Source organism: Musa acuminata, chromosome BXJ1-6 (genome assembly GCF_036884655.1).
Source record: "Musa acuminata AAA Group cultivar baxijiao chromosome BXJ1-6, Cavendish_Baxijiao_AAA, whole genome shotgun sequence".
In the NCBI taxonomy this organism is placed as follows: domain Eukaryota; kingdom Viridiplantae; phylum Streptophyta; class Magnoliopsida; order Zingiberales; family Musaceae; genus Musa; species Musa acuminata.
Window position 1 is genome coordinate 9923221 of NC_088332.1, and position 24607 is coordinate 9947827.

The 24607-nt window shown below is 41.1% G+C and overlaps 4 protein-coding genes, 2 long non-coding RNA genes and 1 pseudogene across 8 annotated transcripts; 5 read left to right on the forward strand and 2 right to left on the reverse strand.

The window, feature by feature from the left end:
• The first annotated feature begins 917 nt into the window (after positions 1 to 917).
• Positions 918 to 7119, forward strand: LOC135676150 (sm-like protein LSM1B). Of its 2 annotated transcripts, XR_010514158.1 has the most exons (8): positions 918 to 1140; positions 1249 to 1327; positions 1537 to 2048; positions 2126 to 2276; positions 2359 to 2412; positions 2496 to 2577; positions 5295 to 5363; positions 5453 to 5519. XR_010514158.1 is itself a non-coding variant. In XM_065187016.1 (5 exons), exons 1-5 carry the CDS (start codon positions 3839 to 3841, stop codon positions 6897 to 6899), a joined length of 387 nt encoding a protein of 128 aa, XP_065043088.1. In that variant the 5' UTR covers positions 3359 to 3838; the 3' UTR covers positions 6900 to 7119. The 2 variants fall into 2 exon arrangements, 1 of the variants encoding a protein (XP_065043088.1); XM_065187016.1 differs by lacking the exons at positions 918 to 1140; positions 1249 to 1327; positions 1537 to 2048; ... (1 more) ...; positions 2359 to 2412; positions 2496 to 2577 and adding exons at positions 3359 to 3899; positions 5645 to 5707; positions 6822 to 7119 and having other exon boundaries at positions 5453 to 5568.
• An 875-nt stretch (positions 7120 to 7994) lies between these two features.
• On the forward strand, positions 7995 to 16005 carry LOC135676149 (oligouridylate-binding protein 1-like). Of its 2 annotated transcripts, XM_065187015.1 has the most exons (13): positions 7995 to 8056; positions 8146 to 8342; positions 9322 to 9383; positions 9817 to 9919; positions 10839 to 10915; positions 10998 to 11059; positions 11175 to 11262; positions 11459 to 11534; positions 11613 to 11643; positions 11942 to 12061; positions 13845 to 13930; positions 14214 to 14387; positions 15360 to 16005. In XM_065187015.1, exons 2-13 carry the CDS (start codon positions 8217 to 8219, stop codon positions 15636 to 15638), a joined length of 1284 nt encoding a protein of 427 aa, XP_065043087.1. In that variant the 5' UTR covers positions 7995 to 8056; positions 8146 to 8216; the 3' UTR covers positions 15639 to 16005. The 2 variants fall into 2 exon arrangements, with proteins under 2 accessions (XP_065043087.1, XP_065043086.1); XM_065187014.1 differs by having other exon boundaries at positions 8000 to 8342.
• A 123-nt stretch (positions 16006 to 16128) lies between these two features.
• LOC103987573 (uncharacterized) lies at positions 16129 to 17397 on the reverse strand. The gene is made up of 2 exons (XM_009405907.3): positions 16661 to 17397; positions 16129 to 16571 (listed from the first exon to the last, which is right to left on the reverse strand). Exons 1-2 carry the CDS (start codon positions 17356 to 17358, stop codon positions 16412 to 16414), a joined length of 858 nt encoding a protein of 285 aa, XP_009404182.2. The 5' UTR covers positions 17359 to 17397; the 3' UTR covers positions 16129 to 16411.
• Positions 16236 to 16363, forward strand: LOC135677952 (U2 spliceosomal RNA; annotated as a pseudogene).
• A 37-nt stretch (positions 17398 to 17434) lies between the features above and the next one.
• On the forward strand, positions 17435 to 18731 carry LOC135676153 (uncharacterized). Its single transcript, XR_010514161.1, has 2 exons — positions 17435 to 18019; positions 18231 to 18731. It is a non-coding gene; the product is annotated as an uncharacterized LOC135676153 (long non-coding RNA).
• Positions 18343 to 22160, reverse strand: LOC135676151 (uncharacterized). The gene is made up of 3 exons (XR_010514159.1): positions 21942 to 22160; positions 18667 to 18787; positions 18343 to 18596 (listed from the first exon to the last, which is right to left on the reverse strand). It is a non-coding gene; the product is annotated as an uncharacterized LOC135676151 (long non-coding RNA).
• Positions 22161 to 23010: 850 nt separating this feature from the next.
• On the forward strand, positions 23011 to 23784 carry LOC135677698 (ethylene-responsive transcription factor ERF017-like). The gene has a single exon (XM_065190076.1). It carries the CDS (start codon positions 23223 to 23225, stop codon positions 23709 to 23711), a length of 489 nt encoding a protein of 162 aa, XP_065046148.1. The 5' UTR covers positions 23011 to 23222; the 3' UTR covers positions 23712 to 23784.
• The last annotated feature ends 823 nt before the right edge of the window (positions 23785 to 24607 follow it).

The window sequence follows — 24607 nt, forward strand, 5'->3', positions numbered from 1 at the left end:
AACTGCTTGCTTTTGTATTGAGGTGAGACCTGTTACGGCCACGAGCCAGTGTTTGTTGTCATATCCATTTCTTTGTATCCTTTCCCCAGGCATGTTTGAGGACGGCAAATGCTGCCAGGTAGGCATCACCAGGTCTTCGTCAAGTTGATGATGTCTCTGAGCTGTGAATCACGCTCATGGTGTAGGACGGAGAAGTATAGGGGTCTAGCCATGAAGGTAGATTAAATTTGGCCGGTAGGGTTTCTCCTCCACGCACACTTGGATGTTTCTCCTCCACACCGCCCTTTTGCGCTGCCCGACTTGGCTTGTTCGGCACTCCATTATTAAGTTCTTGGTCTCTACCTTTTATAGCGCAATGCCACTTGCTATTATGCACGTAGGTATTTTCCCAGGGCACAAGAGTCATGAGACAGGAGAGTAGTTGTCTTTGAGAGGACAGATCTATTATTATGTCGTTTTGGTTGTTTAACTACTAGCAAAAGCTATGTCCTATTACTAGTTATTTTACTGCTGTTATTATTCGTGTGCATGAGTTGTGTTAATCAGATCAATACAAGGTTAACGGTAGATGAGATTTAAATGGGCTTCCAACTCTGGAATCCAAGAGAATAGTAGTGCCAGAGAAGCAATTGCCGCATGAAAGAGATCAGTGAGTGCTACAGGAAATATAACGCCTGCCATGTAGTTAACTGCATTAACTCTTGAGTAGTGCTAGTGTTCCTTAGATTATTTGATGAATAAGGGCCCTGATTCCTTACAGAACAGTTGCAAAAGCCTCCTAGAGACTTGAATCGCAGTAACTAGTGCCCTTTGATCAATAGAATGTGGCTGTATGATTCCCTAGCACTTTTTCCACTGCTCCTATTGGCCGAAGGAAGGTTCGAGCAGTCACGTGTATCGTTCCTTTTTATTATTCTCAAATAATACCTGCTTCGAGAGCATCCCAGCGGTACAAAAGGAACGAGGATGCTGCAGACACCTTCAGCAATGCAGTCCGATATCTCCACCTGTATAAGATTTCGTTATGCATACCTTCTTCGTCCTTTTTGCTAAGGATCATGAAAGCTGTTCCTGATTCTTCGCTCCATCTGTAGTACAATCTCTCGCTCACGCTTTATTTTTTTGGTGGGAACCATGAGGGTAAGATTGCCCGCACTTGGTGGAAAGTTTGAAAGCTTCAGATGGCAGTTCCTAGTTTCATATTGCTGTCAAATTTTAGATTAAACCTTTGGCTTGTATTGGCTTCAGATCTTGAGCTGGGTGCAAACCAAGTTCAGTGGGAGACAGGAGCATAAGCGATGTGCTGCTGCTTTGAGTTCTGCTTCTTGTAAGTGATGCTTTCAGTGTCATCCGGAATTATTTTCTTCATCGCTTGCTGAAGTCAATAGGATATCATGTTGTTTTGACATTTATGCCTCGTCGTCCACTCTTAGTAACTTAAACTACGGCCTCCGTATCATAATTCTTATATGAAATATTTTTGATTGCCTGTGCATGGAGCTCTGCTATAACTGGTGTTTTTTACTCTGTATTTAGGTACTTCAATCCCTGTTATTTCTAAAGAAGAATTCCGGGACTGGCCGCAGGCGTTGTTGGCAATCGGGACATTAGGCAACAGAGACATCAAAGAAGACCCACAAAGACCTGAATCCTCGGAAAACCTGCAAGCTTCAGAAGATCTGCCTGATTTCACCATGGAAGAAGTGAACAGATTCCAGGTAGAGCTAGTTAAGCTACTGACTCGAAAGCCGAATTCTAGCACCAGTGCACCAGAGATCGCTGAAGCAGATCGGGCTAATCTGCTACTGAATTGGTTCCTTAATCGCCCATCGAGCTTGGAAGTTGACAGGAAACTGGAGAATCTTGGCGATCTCTCTCCCAGTACCAAGATCATACTATCTAAAGTGAGAGATGCTTTGTTGAGCAACCGCACCGCGATTAAGAAAGAATCACTCTCATTTCTTTTCAAGAAGATGTTTGTATGTGGAAGTGGCTTTGCGCCGCCTCGGAACTTGAAGGATCCAATTCCTGAGCCGAGGATTGATAAGGTACGGAAAATACCTTTGAATCTTCTTCCGATGCCTGTGCAAGTCTAACCTTCTTTTCCCATTATATTGGATGACAGGTTTTGAGGGCAATTCTGACCAAGAAGATTTACCCTCGTAGCTCTGCTCTGGCACCAGCAAAGAAGTACTTGGCGAATAAACCCACTGAGAAGATGCAGGAAGAGGACAAAAGGAACGATCAGTATAAATGGGTTAAGACCGATTCTGAGTGTAAGATGTTTCATTCATTCGTTAGTGCATTCTGATAGCATGCCCAAGGTGACACTGACAAGAAAATTCTGCTTGCCTCCAGTTATAGAACTTATTGTTCTAGAGATCTAGAGACCAATCTATCGAGAGAGTCTCGGTAAGATCCCAACACAATCTTTCTCTGATCTCCAATGCCGACTCCTCTGGTTGCAATCCCATTTAATTCCCTGTGGATGATAGGGGAACGAGACCAAGAAAGATGAGCTCAAACCGAAACGGCAAGGAAAGGAGGCGCAGAGCAGAACCAGAAGTTCTCTGCAATGTAAGCTTAAGCACCTTAGAGCCTCATCTTTTCTCCTCCTTTTACTTTGTTCTTTGTACATGCGGCTATCTTTATGATCCTGTATCCTTACTGCTAGCTAAGTCAAGAAGCTTCAATCATTGTAACCTCTGGCCTTTTACAGTGATAAAAGAATAGCGAAGGCTCCAAACGGGAGGCGTTTAATCTTCTGATGCGTGTTCTGATGCGAATTCTGATTTCAGAGTTGAGTCGAGTCTAATCGATTCAGATTAGGTTCACGTTCAATTGAATTTATTATGAACTTAGCGTCACAATTTAAGCTTGAATCATGAACGCTGCGACTGATCAAGCTCAGCAAGCTTGAGCTTCTTGTCACGCTTCTGTCTTAGGTTACTTATCGTATGAGAGTGATACTTATGATGATTGATTCGGTTTCCCATAGGAAAACTGGGAGCAAGAAATCCTGTACAAAGTAGATTCACGTTGTAAATAGATTAATACATTTAACGTATATATGACGCCATAGAGCTTCACGGGATTCCCGTAGCAAAAGGAGCGTCGTTTGGAGCCGCGTACACTGCACTCGACTCTTGGGGTCCACAGAGCCTGCCGATGTCCTCGGGAGTCCAGGGGGGCGCACAATTAGTGCTTATTTGTGGACTCGGAACCGCATCGTCTTTGTCTGCAATCGAAGTGTCAGGTAAACGTGGCTTCAAATACGCGCACGCTGCTCGATCTGTGACATTTGATCCCGCCCCTCCGACGATCCGCTGCGGTCCTCCACGACTGGTGAGAGAGTCAACTGTTAGTCTGATTCCATCGGTGACTCGATTTCCGCTCCCGACGGGAAACCCACGCAATACAGTCTATAGATGCAGGGCCCGATCCACCGATCGGAGGCGATAAAAACCCTAATCCTCGCTAGAAATTAGGCCACCGGAAAGAGGAAATTATCCATCCGTTCCTGATTTTTCTTTCTCAGTTCTTTCGATCTTTACCTGAGGAGGGAAAACGGCGTCGCTTTTCCGGCTAGGGATTCGGATTTTCGGGACTGGGAATTGGATCTCGGACTCGGACGCAACTGGTGGCTGCCAGTGGGTTCGGGTCGAACGACGCTAGGGTTCCGAAAGATCGCGTTCTTCTCAAGGAGATTCGGGGGAAGACACGGACTGTTAGGCTGGGGGTGGTGTGGCGGTCCTGAATTTGGGCTGCCGACGCTATTTGTGAAAGTTTTAGGGGACATTTGGGTGATCGTTTGACAGGCCTAAAGGTTTGGGGCGCAATGTCGTGGGCGGGACCAGAAGATATCTTGTTCTCCACCTCCCTTGCAAGCTATCTTGATAGTGAGCTTGTCATTGCCTTCTTCTTTTTCTTGCTCTCTTCCTCTGTAGCCAGTCTTATCGTTTCAATTTCTCCTTTGCAAGTTGAATAGATCTTTGGTAATGGATTAGTGACAATATCTTGGCTTTTTCGTTCTGAATTTTTTCTACATCTGTTCTATTTGTTCACTGATGCTTACGGTGAAAGTTCCAATTTTGTTGTCTCCTATTGTATTTACATTGTTTTCTTTCATGTTTTATTTCGTTTGATCTGTTAGAAATATCCTATGTAAGACATTTTTCTTTGATCATCTGATTGTGGTTATCTTTAAGAAGGACATGGATTCATATGATCTAACAAATGCCCTGGGAATGTTACCGCTGCACATTATTTTGTATTCCTTTGGCTTTGGCAATATTGGTAGTGAAATTTTGGTTAATGGGACTTGTTTCAATGTATTATGAATATATTATATTTTCTAACGAACAGGGTTGATGGAGTACTGGTTCGTTTAGATTAAATGTATCTGCAAAGAATTTTCTCTCACTTTGCATTAAATTTAGGGTGAATTTGATTCTGGATATTGGTGCTAAAGTTATGCAATCTCAGATGATATATTGAATTTGCAATAATCTCAGATGATATATTGAGTTAGCAATAATTAGCAATATCAATGTGACCTTTGCAGATGACAAGCACAATGGGAGCAAATTATCCTTTTTAAGTTAATTATTTTTCTCTTTCTCAGCATATCTTGTTTTACGCTCTAAAAGAATCAGATAATTAAACAGTAGTCCAAATGCAACTCTTGTTTCCATGATCCATGAGATACTGCATTTGCTTCTAGACAGTGCATCTCGATACATTTTCTATGGCATACTTGGTTTTTTGAAGTTCCTATGTCACTAACTGATGTTCCATCCACTTCTTGTTGCCAACAATCATGTTGGAACAGTAGGACTATGGGTGAGGCAAAGAAGCCAATCAAATACAAAGCATGTCTGTTTTGGAGGACATGCACAAAAACATTGATGGACTATTTTTTTGGTATAATCTGTAAGGTTGACTATTTCTATCCTGTATTCAATTGCAAGCAATCATGGGAAAAAATAACCTTCCTTTCCTTAAGGCTTCAGTGTCATTATGAACTACTTTATGCTCTCTCGTAATTAAACAAATAAGCAGTCTTTCCACTCCTAGCTGCTTCGTGAGCGATATTTGTTGCTTGGACAGTTCAAATATTTTTCTTTGTGTACATCTTTCGGATTAGACAGGTCATGCAATAGCGTCTTTTCTTCTGTTTCTTTTTGTATAATCCATATTGCTAAGTCATTTTTTAGTACAATGATTAACCTGCCTCAGGCTTCCGGCTATTTGTTTAAAACAAGTTTCTGACTGCTGTTTGCTTTTTTTCACAGAAAAGCTTCTTGTATTATTACGTGATGGGCGAAAGCTTCTGGGTATTCTTTGTTCTTTTGACCAGTTTGGTATTTCATCTATCCTTTCTTTGTAAAGCATGTTGCTTTTGCTCTCACGATACAATATTTTTATTACTGATAGTCGTTATTGTTTACAGCAAATGTGGTTCTTCAAGGTGCTTGTGAGCGAGTAATTGTAGGAGATCTGTATTGTGATATTCCTTTAGGTCTCTATGTCATTCGTGGGGAGAATGTTGTCTTAATAGGAGAAATGGTATTGATGTCTCGTTGTTGCTTAATTGACTGTTTATTTGTTGGACTGCTGATGCCATTTTGTCATATTCCTAAAGGACTCAGAGAGGGAGGAGCTTCCAGCCCACATGATATGTGTTTCAGAGTCAGAGATTAGAAGGGTGAGCGCTATCACTTAGTTAAAACAAACTTATGATCTTGTATTCTTTCAAATATTTCTGAAAGCATCATTGAACTTTCACATGTGCCGATTTCAGAAGCTTCTGCATTATATATCATTAATTTATGTGTGTGTGTATTGTGCATACATGTATTATCTTTTTCCTGTTAACTTTATGCGCTTCACCTTGATGCAGTTCATAGTCAAGCAGGCATGCGTCTGGGTCTAAATAATGTTTGAGTCTGATAGAGTCTAAGTTGGGTCAAATTACTGTTTAAGTCGAGCCCAGTACAACATTTCATTTTATTTTCCCCTGTATTTGTTTTTTTTTCCATGTCCATCATTATTCTTTAGATAATCTTAGTAGTAATTTAAATATTCATATTAAAATGAAGGCAGGAATGAAAATTATGACTGTCATTCTTGTTCGTCTCTGATGTTCTTGTTTATCCCATGTCTTGTTGTCTATGCATGCCATAGCATTGTTTCTGCTGTTTGCATAATGGGAACTAAGAATTCAGATGTGAGTCTAATCAGGCCAGATTGGTTTTTTTTTTTTCCTTCTTTATGGCTGTTTTAGCATAACATCGGCTTTCATTCTGGTATTTCTTCATAAAATCATTTGAGACACCCTATCTCACCTATCATGTGATCTATATTGCATTATACCTTCTGGTGCTTTAGTTTCTTCACTTCAGTTGCTTGATTAGGAGTATATTTTTTGGGTTTTTGCAAGCAATGTGATCATGGCAAACTGTAGGGACAGCTCATTTATTTGTCTCGGTTTTTTCACACTCAGAACTTGCTCGATATGGGTATATCTTATTACAGCTTCTGCTCTATCGGACAATTTGGATAAACTTCACGTGCACAGTCCTGGTACCTTCTACAGGGAGCTCGCAAGAGAGCATTTCTTGTGACTGTTTCCTGCAGTACATTTCTTGGGCCGATTAGTTAGGGACCACCCAGTATGGTCAAGATAATCAGGACATATTTGGCTAGTAGTTTATACTAGTGTTACATATTGGAAAAGCACGTAGCCTTTTATATGATTTTTTGGAAGCAGTATGTTTGAGGTCTTATTTAATGACTGCATCATTATATACTTTTAACAGGCTCAAAGAGCAGAAAGGGATGCCACAGATCTGAAAGGCTCTATGAGAAAAAGAATGGAGTTCCTTGATCTGGATTGACAGCGCGCCCCATCCTCCTCGGTCATATTCATTACCATTTTGGTATGCTGAAATCATCTCATCCGCATCTTTTATCGCGGTTCGTTTCGGAACGATGACATAAATCCCCTTTCTCTCCCTTTACCTTATCTATTTGTGCTTGATAAAGTTTGAAACTCGTGTCTGTGATACTGCTCTTTCCTATAGTAATTCATCAAAGACTTGGAAGTTCCATATTCCACTCGGTTCCCACCTGTGCTGTTTGACATGTAAGTTTGTTAACTGATGATGATGACTGAAATGATTCTGATGAACAGGCAACATTTCCTGTCTACATTCTCGCAATTTAGTGTTTATGCCGATCTCTTATTTCTCAGTTAGTATGTGTAGCTGATTTAAAGAACAGTTTGTTGATTAGGCTAAATATTGATCAAACTGTATCGGATCAATCAGCTTTCCAATCCTTGATCCTTTTTTCGATGTTCAAATGGGAGTATCGGACGGTAAATATTGATCAAACCATATCGGATCAACCTTGCTGCAAAATTCAATCAGCTTCACTGGCACCTTAACCTGTAGAACATCTGATTGAAGCAAGCATAGATCAGAGCAAAGTTTCAAACATCAACAAATATTGTTTTTGTTGACACTGGATGATAAACTGATATACCATCCGGTATACCGATACTGAGAAAATCATCCTAAAATATACATTTCAAGTAGAAATTATCTTATAAATAAAAACCAATCATTTTTCATGTGGTTATTAATTTCAGACGTATGAATCCTTCGAGGAAATGACACAATATATAATCATAGGCTATCTTTTATGTTATTGTTAAAATGCCAATGTAATTAATTTGATTTCATGTCAATAGGCTGCCGGGAATCTATATGTAAAATAAATAAATAAATAAATAAAATAATCAGATCGAGTACGTGAACAATTAAACCTTATTATCGTTATATAATTAGAAATTAAAATCTAAATAAAAAATATTTAAATTATCGTTATATAATATAATAAGTGGGCTCGGTGACCAATTTAATCGAAGCCCAACCCAAAGTGCAATTGGGCTTAGTTCGATTTCCACATGTTAAATCACGACACACGTCACGAACAACCGATCGCTTCCCCAAATCTCTCTCACACTCTCTCCCCGCTTCTGGAGCCCTCGGTCCCTTCCCCGGCTCGTTCTTCTTCACTGTTCCCCACTCGATTTCCAGGGTTTTCACCGCTTATTGTCTTCTTTTGTTTCCCTCGTAGACCCTAATCCTTTCTCCCGATTCGATCGCTCTGAGCCGGAGTGGTGCGTGAGAACCCTAGCGCGAACAACGATGCAGCAGCTGAGGCTCAAGCAGCAGCAGGCTTTGATGCAGCAAGCCCTCCTACTCCAGCAGCAGCAGCAGCAGCAGCAGCAGCAGTCCCTCTACCCGCACCCTGGCCTCTTGGCTGCTCCTCAGGTCTCCTCCCACTCGCCTCCCGCGACTACCCTTTGTCGAATCGTTCGCGGACTCTTGAAAATCTCATTTTTGTGGTAGTTCGTAGTTTCTGTTCCTCGATCAAGGTTTTATTTTCTGTTTGTTTCTTGTGGGTGATGTGTGTTTTATGGTGGAAGTCAGGGTTCTTTGGTGTTGGATCGCGAAACTAGGGTTTCTTATAGTCGGGTTACGAAATTGAAGTTTTTTATGTTGTTTGTTGTTTCCTCCTCTGCGGCTTCTTAGTAAGTTTATGCGGCAATTTAAAAGTCAGGGATTTCGTGGTCGTTTTCTTTAACTCTATTTCTTTTACACTTGTCTGAAATTTTAATTTTTTTTATTCTTGGGATTGCTCCGATGGCTTTCGTCGTTGTTGATTGAACCTAGCAATGGCTAGTTCTGGGCTTATACACCTTTAATCAATCTTCTTATCATCGTTAAGTAGCTGTTGCTTGGATTTCTTTCTTGATTCTTTTTGGAGGTTGTCTCTTCTTGAATTTATTCCTGAATATTGTATCAAGTTTTTTAAGCCTTTTTCTTAGAGATTCAGTAGGGTTTTTTGGGAAAGTTAGTAGCGAAGAGCTCGATTATGATGTTCAAGCGATACTTCAAGAATCTATCACTTTACCAGTTTCAGTTAGCCTTGCCACTCATCTTAAACTTTTTTCTTCCTTTGGCTGGCTTTATATTTCGAAATCGCTTTGTTGTAGGTTAGTGAGTAGAGTTCTGTACAGATCCCTACTATACAAATTTGGTTCTTCTTATTGTGCAAACTTAATTGTGAGGTAGCATTTGAAGATTGTTGTTAGGACTTGGTTTTACTTCTTTCTGATCTACCTTAGCTTGTTTTCGATGGAATTTTCTGAGATATCATAGCCATGTAATAGGCTTAGGATTGCTTTAGTTTTATTTGTTTATGGGGGCTATTTTTATTTTCCTTTTCATTTACACTTCTATTTTGCAGATAGAGCCTATTCTAAGTGGGAATCTGCCTCCTGGGTTTGATCCAAGCACATGTCGCAGTGTGTGAGTGTCACTAGGGATTTCTCTTAGCTTTTCCTGTATTTTTTCCCTTTTTGCCTACACGTTGGTGCTTCTATGCATAGTTTTATATATATATGTGTGTGTGTGTATATATATATATATTTTGTGCATAGTGGGGGTTTCCATTTCTCTTTTAATTTGTTTTGTTATTGTAGTTATGCGGATTTTCATTATCATCTTGAATCCAACCTTCTGTTATATATTGTATATTCATAACCATGAGGCTGGTTTTGTTCAAGTTGTTTTTTAAAATGTTTCGTTTATGTGAATTTAGACTGCCAGAGCCCTGAATCACTACAATTGGCCGTGTGATAAAGATGCTGAAAATCTGTCGTTGCAATTGTTGTTTTGATTGTCTTCATATGGTGATTTATTTTTAATTTTTTTCCTGCATTATTCTTCTATGAAAATGCAGGTACGTAGGCAATGTTCATCTTCAAGTTACTGAACCCCTTCTTCAAGAAGTTTTCCAAAGTACTGGTCTTGTTGAGGGATGCAAGCTTATTAGGAAAGAGAAGGTCAGTTACTCCTGCTATTTAGTGGAAGTGCTGTGATTCTTTGTATTTTGATTTCAGTATTAACATTGGTGTTAATAGATTAGAATCATTAGATATATGCAGCTTCATAATACATTGTTTTTAAATTGGTTTCAAAAGGCCCTTAATATTTTGGTTATTTTACTAATGGTAATACGTACTAACTATGGTGATATTAGGAATTATCAGGAGACTGATCTTTTTTTCTAAATTATCTTGTGCATATTATAAAATGTCTTCTTATTTGTTATCCTCTCCTTCGCCCCTACCAAGTTGTGCAGCTTTCAATAAAAATATTTTACTAAGAAGGAGGGAAAAAGTCTTTTAATTAGACCTTCTTTTTGTATTGGATGACCATTTCTACGGGGGACAACATGATGCTGGTTGGTTCTGGGTGTTTTTTGTGTTTACAATTCTCATTTTGATAACGTTTGATGTCAAAATGATGTTCTTCTGCCTGCCTGCATTATATGTCTGTAGCAGCTTACAAGTTGAAAAATATTGCACATTTAATCTTATAGCAGAATTTGATCTTCCATTTGCATACATATAGTGGTTTCCATACTTTAATTAATCTGATCGGCCCAGAGTTTTCTTTAACAATCCTAGTACCTTTGCAGGAATAAAGCATTCCCCAAGATTTGCCTTTTTGGTTACAAATGTTGTACCATTTCCCAATTTGACTGAAATGGCACCAACATCATACTAGGCACACACACACAATACAGTTTAATTTCTAGCCGGCAGATGTTTAATCCATGGTATATTGTTAAATTTCTAGCCAGCACACACACAATATTGTTGTATTGTTAACTATGATATGATATGCCGACCCAAATGGTTGGAACTTGCGGCTTTGTTGTTGTTGTATATGCTTATCATTCTGATTTTGACATTGCAGTCATCCTTTGGTTTTGTGGATTATTATGACCGCCGATCAGCTGCACTTGCAATTGTAACACTTAATGGGAGGCAGCTGTAAGTTGGATAATTTAACTTTTGTTGTTACTTTTATCATTTCTAGTAGTGTTTGTCATGGTTACACTGCATACATTTGCAGGTTTGGCCAACCTATTAAGGTTAATTGGGCATATGCCAGTGGTCAAAGAGAGGACACATCAGGTCCAATTTTAGAACAATTATGTTGCAGTGTTTGTGCTGTAGTGCATTTTGGCCTGTCTTGTACTATTCCGCAAATCATTGACTTCATGATGACTTCTTATTTTGGCATATATAGGGCAGTACAACATCTTTGTCGGTGATCTTAGTCCCGAGGTCACAGATGCCACTTTGTTTGCATGCTTCTCTGTGTATCAGAGCTGCTCGTAAGCTTTAATGGCCTTGCTTTATATAATATCCTTGTGTCTGAATTTTATTAATTTTTATTTAGTATTGGTGCCTTTTGTGATTAGATTGTGTAACACCTTAGTAAGTTACTTTTTTTTCCTGCCTTAATGTTTATGTGAAATTTTATGTACACCTTTGTTATTACATGGACTCATGTTTTGGCCATTTTTATAGAGATGCAAGAGTCATGTGGGACCAAAAAACTGGGCGTTCAAGGGGGTTTGGTTTTGTTTCTTTCCGGAATCAACATGTCAGTGTTGACAATCATCTGTAGGGTCATCGGAATTAATATTTGCTTAACCTTTTTTTCTTCTTATTCTTTCTGCAGGATGCTCAAAGTGCCATAAATGACTTGAATGGTAAGTTTCTTGTATGAATTTCTGGTCATACCTTTTCTAGCGAGGTATGAATTAACATGCCTCAGGCTACCTACATGAGTCAGGTTTATTTTACTGGTTGCTTTGGACACTAGCAATTTGAGTCTTGTAACTGTTGATTATTGCACACGTTACATATATTCAGATTAATGGGTATCAATGTGTATATACATTATGATTTATAAAACAAGAAGAGTGCTATGGTTTAAAAAATGATATTTGTTTGTCCTCTTTAAGCTCTGATAGCAGAGTTGAATAATCTTATGCTGACATTTCATAGGTAAGTGGCTTGGCAGCCGGCAAATCCGTTGTAACTGGGCTACAAAGGGAGCTAATTCTAATGAAGACAAACAAAATTCAGACTCCAAGAGTGTGGTGGAGCTACCAAATGGATCTGCTGGTGGGTGAAATCTTCAACTTGTGCAATAGCAATGTAGAATACGCTGTTCTTGTATGTTGGGCAATCATGTTTGTAAATCTTCCATTGATGTTGATTTGCTTATTCTCAAAAGCTAACCTGCTTTCTAGTAGGATAGATTGTCGGTTTCCATGAGCAATATTTGTGACTATTTTGAAGCATAGTAGTAGGTTATTACTAAATTGTTTTGCGTAACGTCGCACTTCAACATGTTTTTAATTCAGGTGTTTGTCTACCTTAATTGTGGAATGGGCTTTCATTTTTTGCTTAAGATTTAATATTACAAAGTTTGTGGTTATATATATGGAATGCACTTTAAAGGTAAATTACCTTGCAGCACTAGCTTGAGGCCTCATATCCTCTATAGTCTATACACTTGCTAAAGTGTGGACATCGGGTTTGCCTTCAAAATTTTGGAATATATCCCTAATGCACTTGTAGTTGACCTCTGTCACCTAATCGTTTGAAATGGATCTCTGGATCGCAAAATGACAAGCTTCTCCCTTGAATTATGACTTTTCATTCCACCTGGCTATACCACGTGAGTATAATGTGGCAGATTTTTGTGTATATATGTCATTTTACCTAACTATGTTAAGGGGGTTATGGTCTTTTTTGGACCTTGTTGGAATCATAATGTTAAATCAGATATTATATACAGTGATTTAAAAAGGTGCTCGGGCGCTCGCCTAGGCGCTCAGGCGAGGTGAGGCGAAGCCCGAGCGCCTCGCTTCACTTTCAGGCGACGCGCTTCAAAGAGGCACCGCTTGGGCGCTCGCCCGATCCCAGGCGCTGGGCGCTTCGGGCGAGCGCCTGGGTTAAACCAGGCGATCGAACTAGGATTTTAGGTCTGGTTCGGTCTTCGGTGGTTAGTTGGTTCAATCGAACGAAATAAAACCAATATCAGCTGTCGCTGCCCAACCCTAACCCTGCTCATTGCTGCTGTCGCTGCCGCTGTCGCCGCTCGCTGCTCCCGCTCCCGTTGCCTCCTTACACTCTCGCTCCCGTTGCTGCTGCCTCCTTACACTCTTGTTGCCGCTGCCTCCTTACACTCTCGCTCCTACTGTCGCTACTGCTGTTGCTTCCTCTTTTCTCAGTCAGCACCCCATTGCACTCCTCTTCCTTCTTCTCATTCTGTATACTGTTAACAGTATATTGATAATAGTATTTGTATTTATTAGATTAATAATATATTATTTTGATTTTAATACTGTTAATTTTCTTAATTTAATAGCATATTTTTATTTAAAATTTTAAATAATTATATTTTATTAATTATATTATATATTTTTATATTTTAGCCTCTCGCTTCGCTCAGGCGAGCGCCTCGGGCGTTTTTGGACCTTAGCGCCTTTTGGCATCTAGCGCTTTTTAAATCACTGATTATATACTTGATGAAGAACAAAGACGCGGAAACATCTAGCATCTGTAGATAAGTTTTTTTAACTTTGATCTGTCTAATCTGTGATGATGCTTTCAATTTGGAAGAGTGAGAAGGGGGGGGGGGGGTGTTGATGAAATGAACCTTACTTTTGTATGGTCTCGTCTGCTAATTATTAATGTCTATTTGGTTGTGGCTTGTTTTCATTTAGATGGCATATCAGTTCCTTCTAGAACCTTCGATTTTGTTAAATTAGATGCTTAATTGCCTGAGTTAGAGCAATTTTGATTACAAGATCACTCAACAAAATAATTAAACATTTGCTAGAAAAAATTTCTGGAATAACAATTTGATTTCTGGGCCACAACTATTTTTTGTTTGCAGATGACGGCCAGGAAAACACAAATGATGATAGTCCAGAGAATAACCCACAATATACAACTGTCTATGTGGGTAACCTTGCTCATGAGGTGAAGCTCCACCCTCTCCCTGCCGCCTGTTTTTCTTTCTTGTGAACTATTGTTGCTTGCCAAGCCAATATGTCAGTATTTGTTTTTCAAAAGTTTGAATGTGCTCCCATATCAATATCTAATTCATATGCAACAAGTTACAAACATAGATTAATTTTTTGATAGATATCTTGTTCTTGCTTCAGTTTATTTTACTGGATTTAGCTAATTTTCGTTACAAGTTGCATTGGTTGTTGTCGAGGTCTTATTTTGTTCTGAGTTGTCGAAGTGCGTAAAATGGCAGGTTACACAGGTTGATCTCCACCGCTATTTCCATGCCCTGGGTGCTGGAGTGATTGAGGATGTTCGTATACAACATGATAAAGGGTTTGGTTTTGTGAGATACAGTGACCATTCTGAAGCTGCTTTGGCTATTCAAATGGGGAATGGTCGAATCTTTTGTGGAAAACCAATTAAGGTAAAGTTTGGATTATTTGGTAAACTTACTCAGAATTCTAAAGCTCATTTACTGAGATATATGTCTGGATTTGGCTAGTAAGTGCTTCAGATATTTTATAATCTTTTATGTCATCAGAACTATTGGTTGTCTCCAATATTTTGGCTTGATATGGACCTGTTTCATTGCATTAATTTTTTTTTTAATCTTCATATTGAGCTACATTCATTTACTATTTGGATGGTATTTATACAAAGCTTTTATTGAGAAAACTTGTGCTGATCTTTTCTGCAAGCCTGGGCCCACTCAATGTTGATTTCTTTAGGAGATGAACTTGTATCTACAAGTGTTGAGCTTTACTGTTGTGAAGAAGAATGTTAAACTAAGCTCTCAGCTGGCATGAGATGTATTTAATGATTAACTTGCAACCCAGATTACCTGCCTATTCATTGGCCAACTAGACTTGTGACTCAGTTGACCTGCCTCCTTATTTGACGAATGACCAAAAATCTTCTGTTGGATGTATCTTCTGTGTATGCCATATAATGAGTTCAAAAGTCATCGTCTGAGTAGATCGTATAGTGAATGAAAGAAGGAAAAAGGCACTGGGTACTTGCAGTTGCCAGTGTTTGGAACAAATATGGCAGAAACATGTGTATTTTGAGTTGTCCATGCTTTATAGCCTCCAAGTATCTTGTTCCACACACACTGTAATGTCCAAACAATGCATGACACACGATCATCAAAACCTTCACTCGTAGCCATAATGAAGATGAGGAACGTTGAATGCTTTAATCTCGATTGCTACTGTGGTATGGGACTTTCATGTGTTTTTTGCAGGACCATTGGAACTCTTGTTTTGCTAGACCAATAAAATTTTGTAATCGAATTGAACTTTGTGTTTATTCCTTCGATCCAAAGGGTGCTTTTTGGAATTTTACTACAGATATACATATGTTGAGTACTTAGTGCATTTATTTGCTTCTGTTGCAGTGTTCTTGGGGCAGCAAACCAACGCCACTTGGGACGGCCTCAACACCGCTGCCTCCACCCACAGCTGCTCCATTCCCCGAACTCTCCGCAACTGACCTCCTTGGTCACGATGGCTCTTTGGTGTTGAGCAAGATGGGCGGCAACCAGGCATTGATGCATGCTCAGGGTCAGGTTGCTCTCAAGCAAGCTGCACTGGGAATGGGCGCTGGTGCCAGCCAGGCTATCTACGATGGCGGGTTCCAAAATGTTAGTGCGGCACAGCAGTTCATGTACTATTAGTGATTGGATTCCTCCATGGACTCCATTGATCTTCTGAAGCTTTTCCTTTTGTGGATCATACACTTTCTTTGATACTTCCGCTATGTCTCAATTTGGTCACATGTAATTGTATCACTGCAGAAGTATGATGTAGACATGGAATGCCCATAGGGTTTGACGAGACTACATGGGGGAGTCTTTTAACCTATATGTCCTCCCCCCTTCTCCCTTTTTTGTTCCTATTTTTTAGATCTCGAGGGGACACTCATTGGTGTTGTAGTTTCTATATGATTTGGTCATAATACTACATCTGTATATTGTAGATCCTTAAATTTATAATGGGTACTCGTGAAAGTAATGTGGTTGAGAAAGGAATATGTTAATGATACTATTGTCGCAATACGTATTTGTGTATGTGTTTTATAGGCAATCTGGCTCTTGTGGTAGCATAGTAAATTAAGCAATCCATGGAGACCACACGATATTTGTATGCATATTAATCACCACTATCTATGTGCCAAATCAGCATTCGACGGTGAATAGTCCCACATCGCTGTATGTCCAAATAGCCGGGTTCGAAGACGCTATAAAATGGGTCTCAGTGCGTCCCAGTAACTCGTACTTATTTCGGCCTTTTGGCTGAGATCAAGTCTAGTATCTGTTCTTACCAGTTTATCTGTGCAGGATCGTTATGTGCTGAGATGTCACAATCTTCGTGAACATTAGCTTCTATACTCAGAATCTACGCATTAAACTCATCAGAAAGCTTTCTCTACATGTCGACATTCTCGTGTTTATGACACCACGATGCACGTAAAGAAGAATTGATCGCCGGAGTAGGGGGAGGTGGCGATCTCCTCCGACGGCTTCGGGGCTCCAGCGCCGCGTTTCTCCTGGTACTCGTCGCTCGTGATCTGCCGGTATCGGCACTCCGAGCTGCAGAATGCCTTCTCTCTGCGGCAGAAGTTGCACCTCCATCGGTACATGTTGTAATTGATAGAGGAGGTTAGGTAGGAGAAAGAATAGATTGGCGTCTGACCTACCTGTACATGAAGATATCTTTCCCATGTAGATTCTTCCTGCACAGGAAGCAACTGCTGAGGAAGTCGGCGACCCCAAAATGTTCTGCGGCCGGTGGCGGCAAGCGGCAAGAAGCTGGTCGCTTCCGGTGCAGTTCGCCGCTGCACCCCGGCCCGACCACTTGAGTACCGCTCGCTCTCGGAGAACGGATCGCAATGGGGGCCGTCACGCGGAGCCACCTGGGGCTGTCCCCGCCGGCCTTCTCGAGCGCCACCGCGATGCCAAGCCCGACGCCGTCGGGGTCGCGATTCCTCCACCCCCTGGGAGACTGCGGGTTGCGCTCGGCTGCGCCGCCGATGAGCCACATCCGATCACAGAGACGGATCGGGTCCGGCAGCTTTGGGACGGTCGGACGGGGCTGGTGCACCATCCCGGCCTGTGTCAGCTGGGAGACGTGGAGGAAAATGGCGTCCGCTCTGCGATGCTTTAGAAGACCTCCTCTCCAAGCCACCCACGCTGCGTCTGCTTCGATCCTTTTTCGTGCTTTTGTCGTTTGTCGATTGTTTAGTGATTTCCCGCAGGAATGTAAAATAGCTGAATTATTGGGCGATGATTTGGCTGCACAAAACCATGGCCTGAGAAGAAGAAAAGGTGGGCGATTTAGCTGATGGATGGATGGCTCGCAGGAGACGTGGGGTCGTGGCGGGAATCCTCCTCCCATGATGTCGACCGCGACAGCGATGAAGCAGAGCGAGCGATGGGTGAAACGATATGGTCGGATGACGAAAATACCCTTTTTCCATGACGTCAACGCGCTCGAGTGGAGTCGAGTGGAGTGGAGTGGGTGGTCGAAGCAATCAACGCCACCAACCCCCTTTGGTGCTGGGCGATGGGTCCCACAGGCCCGGGAGCACACAACCAAACAAAAGGGCGAGGAAGGAATCAGAACCCTCTGGTTGTGTCGTACTCACATGCAGCCTCACACGCTCGACGACGGTTCTCCGTCTCACCAGCCACGCGACCAGAGGACAGCACACGGAACGCCTCGATAGGACGTCGAAACCGGGCCCCCCCACCAACTGCCTGCGATCGCATGGGCCGCGACGTGGCTCCCCCTGAACGATGTGTGGTCGCTTTCCAGCCAATCAGGTGGTGGGTCCTCAGCGGGCACCGCAGATAGGGAACCACCTGAGCCCCAGGGACAGCGGACAAGGGTGGTGGACCACTTTCCCACTGACATGGACCAGGGTCCAGGATTCTCGATCAATCGGCGAAAATCCTGAATCCCGCCAGCCATGGCTCAATCAGGCGAGCCCATATACGACCGGGAAGAAATAATGTCCCATATCGGTCATGCCATGCCATCGAAATGGCTTCTAAAGGTACGGTGGTGATTTAACTGATGCTCGGACGATCAGATCATTCGAATCTTGATTTCCTGAATGGTAGTATTTATTTCCACCTTTTGAATCATGAACACACACACACACACACACACACACACACACCACCTGAGAATCAATTTGGAGGTAAATAAAAAGGAGTGTAGATTGAATGAGGGGTTGTTTCTTTTGCTTACATGTGTTCATGCAGCATACATGCTTAATTATGGAGCTGAATTCCTATGGGCCACTTGCACATGGTTTTGCAATTCTTCCGGTGAGTGGAATGGAGAAAGAAATAGAAACTAGAAGAACAGCAGAAAAGAAGGCGACAAAACTGCACTATAAGATCAAGTGGACACAAGAAAGTGGAGTCGATCGCCTAAGATGCATGCACCTATTAAAGCAGTTTACAGCTTTCCTGAACTCAAACCAGAGGTTATGGAGGGGACTTTAATGCTTGCAGCACAACATCAGAGGCATACCTCGAACACTGCAAATACAGACTTTGATAGGCGCATGGAAGTTTTCAGACCATCTCCAAGTCACATTGCTGTGGCATGTCTTGGCTCGGTCCCTGATGGTTGTTGATATTGTTCATGATCACACTAAAATATCAGAAAGAATTAGTAACATTAGAGGCATACCTTGATCACAGCAAATGCAGATTTTGATAGGCATATACACAAGTTCAGAGACCCTCTCAAAGCCACATTGATGTCGCATGTCTTGGCTCAGCCCCGACGGTTGATATTGTTTATAATTACACTAAATGATCAGAAAGGATTAGTAATACCGAATACTTGTTTTAAGCATCTGACAGCTCAAAATGGCAATAAAAGAAAATGAAAATTTCATACCAGCCAGTGGAAGTATCTAAGGATAATAACTTGATTAAGGTTTCAAGGAATGTTGCAGTGTAGATACTAAACAGAGGTTAAACCAAAACTTTAATCCATTTGGCATATCTTATGCAGTAACAACAGCAAGAGCATTCTTCATCACTCTAACTGGTGGTTGGTAATCTTTTTATTTTGTTATGATTCTCAAACTAGTAGGTTATTCGATCTACTTTTGGGTATTCTTTGCAGTCTGATACCATGATTGGTACACAGAATCTTAGTTGTTAAATATGACAAACAATATAAGTTTGGATCTGCTTCTTTACTTAGATGTGTTCACGAAGCCCAAATGTTTAATTGTGAGGAAGCTAAATTCATGTGGACCAGCTTGCACATAATACATTGCACCTCTTCAAGCTCCATGGTGATTGGAGTGGAGAAAGAAATGAAAAATAAACGAAAAAAGAAGGCAACAGAATTGCAGGATAAGACCAAGTGGAACAACGAACTCTATGCTAATTAATGCAGGACATAAATAAGAAAGAAAAAAGTCAAGCAACTAAGCTGCATGCACCAATTAAAGAAGAAGTTTGCAACTCTCCTGAATTCAAACATTAAGATGAACAGAATAAACTGAGACCAGAGCTTAGTTGCAGGAGAAGACCAAGTTGACCAATGAACTCTATGCAAATTAGTGCTGGACATAAGAAAGAAGAATTAAGCAAATAAGATGCATGCACCAACTAAAGAAGTTTACTACTTTCTGAATTCAAACATTAAGATGAGCAGAATAAACCAAGACCAGAGATTGTGGAATACTTTGATGCTTACAGCATAGCATCACAGGTCACAGGCATGCCTTTGAATACTACAAACAGGATACAGAATTTTGATTGGCATGTCTAAGCCTAGTTTTGATGCATATCAATGTTTAAATCTCCTCCATAGCCAAAGGAGTTACTATATAAACAAAGAATGAGGCTTGAAATTAATTATGCCAAAGATCACAAATAAATAACAACAATGACTGGTTTTTTAAGCATCCGATGACTCAAAATGACGAGAAAGGAAAATGAAAAGTATCAGTACCAGCTAGTGGAAGTATCTACATTGATAACTTTGGTTAGTGTTTTGAGGCTTAAGGAGTGTTTGAAATGTAGGTACTAATCAGGAAGTATACCACAATTTGTATCAATTTGGCACATCTTATGCAGTGATATCAGCAATTACATTCTATGTCAATTGGAGTGGTTGGTGACTGATCCTCTTTTTATTTTCTTTAAATATTCATACTATATTTCTTCTGTAGTTATTGTAGTCATATATTAAGATTACCATTCAGAATCAATCATTGAATGTGATAAGTGCTTGTGATGTCAATGACAAGCGCGCAGGGTATGTATATGTATATGTATATGTATATGCATATATATGTTATTTCATTTTAATTTCCTTTATATCTAATTGTATAACTAGGATAGCTACTGCATTAATTTCAAAAAAGCATGGAAAATTCCATTGTTTTCATTGCCAGGTGGGTCACAACTATTAGGCTTTGGTATGGATCCGAACCAACCGGATGTATCTGTTTCAAGTTTCAAACTGTAGAATATGCGACCAAATTCAAGTCAGATTATGGGGGGTCGATGACACCCTTGCTGAATTGGTTGTTTGCCTTGAGCTAAAAACTTTTTGCAGATATACATAGGGTTAAGATAAGAGGACAAATTAGCTCATTATATAATCCATGAAGTAGCTTAGAGATGAGAGAGGAAAGCCCAAAGAGACTCAAATGCATCTTGAGCAACTTGGTGTTGGTCCATCCAACTCATATTAAATGACATGTACATCTAAAGCCAAGGTGGGAATCTTGAGTTAAAACACGATGGTTCAGTCTGACCTACCCTTTTAGAATGATCTGTTGGGTTCTCAGGACATCCTTTATACAAAAACAAAGTTCATTGTCTTGTCTGATGTGTACTGGTAGACCAAATAATATGACTTGTGGGCTTTCACTATTTCCAGGCATGCATTGATTGGCAAACATCAGTGCCTCACCAATCCGACTACTAAAGTATTTATGTTGTATTCTAAGACAAATATCAACTTAAGGCTACCAGAATTTCACGGTGTGTACCTCCTCATAGGATTCAAATGTAGCTATTCAACTAGCCCATATTCTAGAAAGATTCCAGTAAAGTGAAAAGACATTATAATCTGTAAAAAACGCTTTTCACGGATCCAAAGAATGAAAAAAAAAAAAGATATGAAAAAAAGACAATATCAAAAGAATGGTGCAGTGAGACACTGAAAGGTGCCGCTTCGAACTAAGATTTGCAATATGATAACATTTATCATACTTGCTGTGACGTAGCAGGTAAAAGATATGCACTAGTAGAAATTGTTTTAGCTTTGTTAAGATTCATTACCCCAGCGGCTGAAACATTAGAACAGCCCCAAACTGATGATTTGAGGCCCAAATGTTGATGTGGTCTCTGGACACTAATCACACAAGAAATTAATACAGAAAGCAAATACGGACAAAATACTTGCAAACAAATAAATTTCCAAAAGGAAAAAAATGCTATTTAGATGGATGAAATCATCCCTGAAAAAGGAAAGCACGTGTGACAAACATATCTCACATATCTGATATGTGCGGTGCATCGACATGGGCCGCATTGAACAAGTCAATGACAGGTGATATCATTGACTTCAACAAAAGAACAAGTTGATTTCAGACAAAGATTAGGCCATTAATTTATCCGTAAACTGTTTTTTTCGACTCCTGAGTGACCGATCAAATCAAATAGTACCAATAATGCAAGCCGCAATATGTACAAAACAAACTCGTTTGTTTAGGCACCAATCTAACATCGACTCGTTTGTTTAAGCACCGAAGACTTGGGAATCCCAGAAGAAACATATGCGAAACTAATAGAATCACACGCGCCCCAGTTCCTCTCAGGGTTCCCAAAACTAACACATCAAACGTTTTGCGGCTATAATCAATGTTGAGTCTGAGAAACACATCACGATCTACGAAAATTCAAGATTTGCATCATCGGGAAGAGAATTACCAGCACTGTTTGCCAACGCCCTACGCATCTCTGCAATCGTCGGTCACTCCTCCAGAAAACGTTCGATTCATCCCAATCTAGTCCAACCGCTCGTTACTCCGAATGGGGATCTTAGGAAAAAAAATAATCATTCTGATGCCCGATTTCGATCCTTGCGTCGGGCATGGACGAAGGCTCGATCGGGAAATAGCTGAAGGGGTTTTCTGCACGAAGTTAGGGTTTTCCTTTCGCCAAAACGGATAAATCATCCAAATGACATAAATACCCTATTTTCAATTGGCCGCGAAGGGTGTTTCTGTAATATAAAAAATGTGAAATTGACCGTAATGTGACATGAAAAGAAATTCGAATGATTTAATATAATAGAAAGCTGTCAGTCAACTATATCTTAATTAATATAGTTGGGGGGGGCTTCGGGCACCTTTTGGACCGGTATTTCAATTGACCGGCAAAAGAGAAACGTGGGTTCGATGGGGCCGAAATTGGAACTCATTTCTGACATCAAATCGAAAGTGCCAATCCCGCCCCTTTCCACGTTCATTCATCAGACCAGAAGCGGTCGAAGCCAACTAAACGTGTTGGATTTGGAGACAACGAAGACTCTTGGGTTTGCTCGCTGCTTACTCACCGCATGCATGCGGTAATGCTCTGTCTCGTGATGGCAAATCACGTAGTTCGTTCCTCCATGCGGGAATCAAAATGGGAATTTGGAAATTAGAGACAAAATTGGGGGGTTCTTTTTTTTTGTTGTTGAAATAAGCTATATGATCTTATTTTTTTGCGGCTCCCATCAATCAATCAACCAACAAATCAATAGATCAAGAGCCGATATATAGAGGAAACAAGTGTGAAACCAATCTTTTTTTCTACCCGACGCGTTAGGCTTTCGGCGTCGGTGACGTAAAATTGGCTTCTTGCTCCATGTCGCAGACCAGCAGAGGCATCGAGGAAACTACTACCGCCGCCTCCCTTCCTGTGTCCAAAAGCAGCCTCAATAGGATCAGGAAGGCATCGTAGTTGCTATACGGAATAGTAGTGCAATGTCATCTCCTCCACGCACGTACAGAGCCCCCATGACCTTTCTCATGCCACACCGTCCAGTAGTTTCGGATCCCCCCGCATGGCAACAAGGACGGCTCATCCACACGACCGTGGACCTCTTTCCCCCTGCCGCCGAATTCAACGCCTCTGCTCTCCTACAAGTACTCGCGCACTCCTTCCTACTGCTATCTTGCCAACGCACAACTCCGGGAGGGGAGGCATCGTGTGTTCCGGCTGAGGATGGAGAAGGAGGAGAGTAGCAAGGAGGTGGCGCCGAGGTACAAGGGGGTACGGCTGAGGAAGTGGGGCAAATGGGTGGCGGAGGCGAGGTACCCCAACAGCCGGGAAAGGCTGTGGCTCGGCTCGTTCCCGTCGCCCGAGATGGCAGCGATGGCATACGATGCGGCCGTGTACTGCCTGCGCGGCCCCGGTGAGGCACTCAACTTCCCGGACCATCCGCCCAACATACCGTCCGCGGACAGGCTGAGCCGGTACGAGATACGGCAGGCGGCGGTTGGGCACGCGGAGGAGGGGGCGAAGCGGAGAGCGCAGCAGGAGGAAGGTGCGAAGCTGGTGGATCCAGGAGAGGGTACCTCGGGGCCGGGGACGTTTGAGGAGCCAGCGACGGAGACGTTGCCGGGCCTCTACTCCTCCACAATGGTTAGCGGAGCCTGGTCCTGGGACGACGACGATGATGGCGATGCATGGTTTCCGCTTTGGAACTTCTGAATGCCACATTAATGCCTTCCATTATAAGAATACGTATGCATGTATATGGATTGGAGCTCCACATACTCAGGAGTTTTTTGCTGCCATATATATATATATATATATATATATATATATATATATATATATATATATATATATATATAATGTTCTTTTCTCTGTTTTTTAGATCTTGTGTCATTAATTCATGGTGATATGATTCTCAGATAAGATTTCTCTGAGAAAATCTTTCTATTCTGTTGAGGAAAATCCTATATTCAGTATAGTGAGTACAGTGTAAAGTAGTGTTTTACACTATACTAAACCACGTAGGGAGCTGTGTATATACATACGCAACTCTTAGTCCTCATATTAAGGTTGAATTCATGTTGGAGCGTGACTGCTCCTTTGACCCTAAAGACAGGTACGATGGTGAATCTAGTTGTATACTTGACGATACTAACCGATGCATTGTCCTTACGAGGAGTCGTCGCAAAGGACATGCACTCTGATTGCGCGAGTAGAACCGTAGACTAAATACTTGAAGATGAGTCAAAACAATGACTTGCGGTCCATATAAAATTCTTTTTTATATTAAACCTTTTAAATGAAGTGACGGAATGATCCATCCAACATATTTTACTGCATGTTTTAGTGTCATCGGTTGGTTTTATATTCTTCAAAGCTCCAACTTGATTGTGTTTCATTCCTCCAGTCGCCAACGTTATTTTTGCCTCAGCTTAGTCAGGTCTTCTTTTAATGTCTGTGTATACATATGTATATACGATTGCAGGAACACTAACCATCATGTTTCTCCTCTTCGGCTCATTCCAACTTCTGTCGTTGACTCCACTAAATCCATTGTTTATGGGTTCATTGCAGGTAGACGCAATGTATTGGCTGCTTGTTTCTGTGTG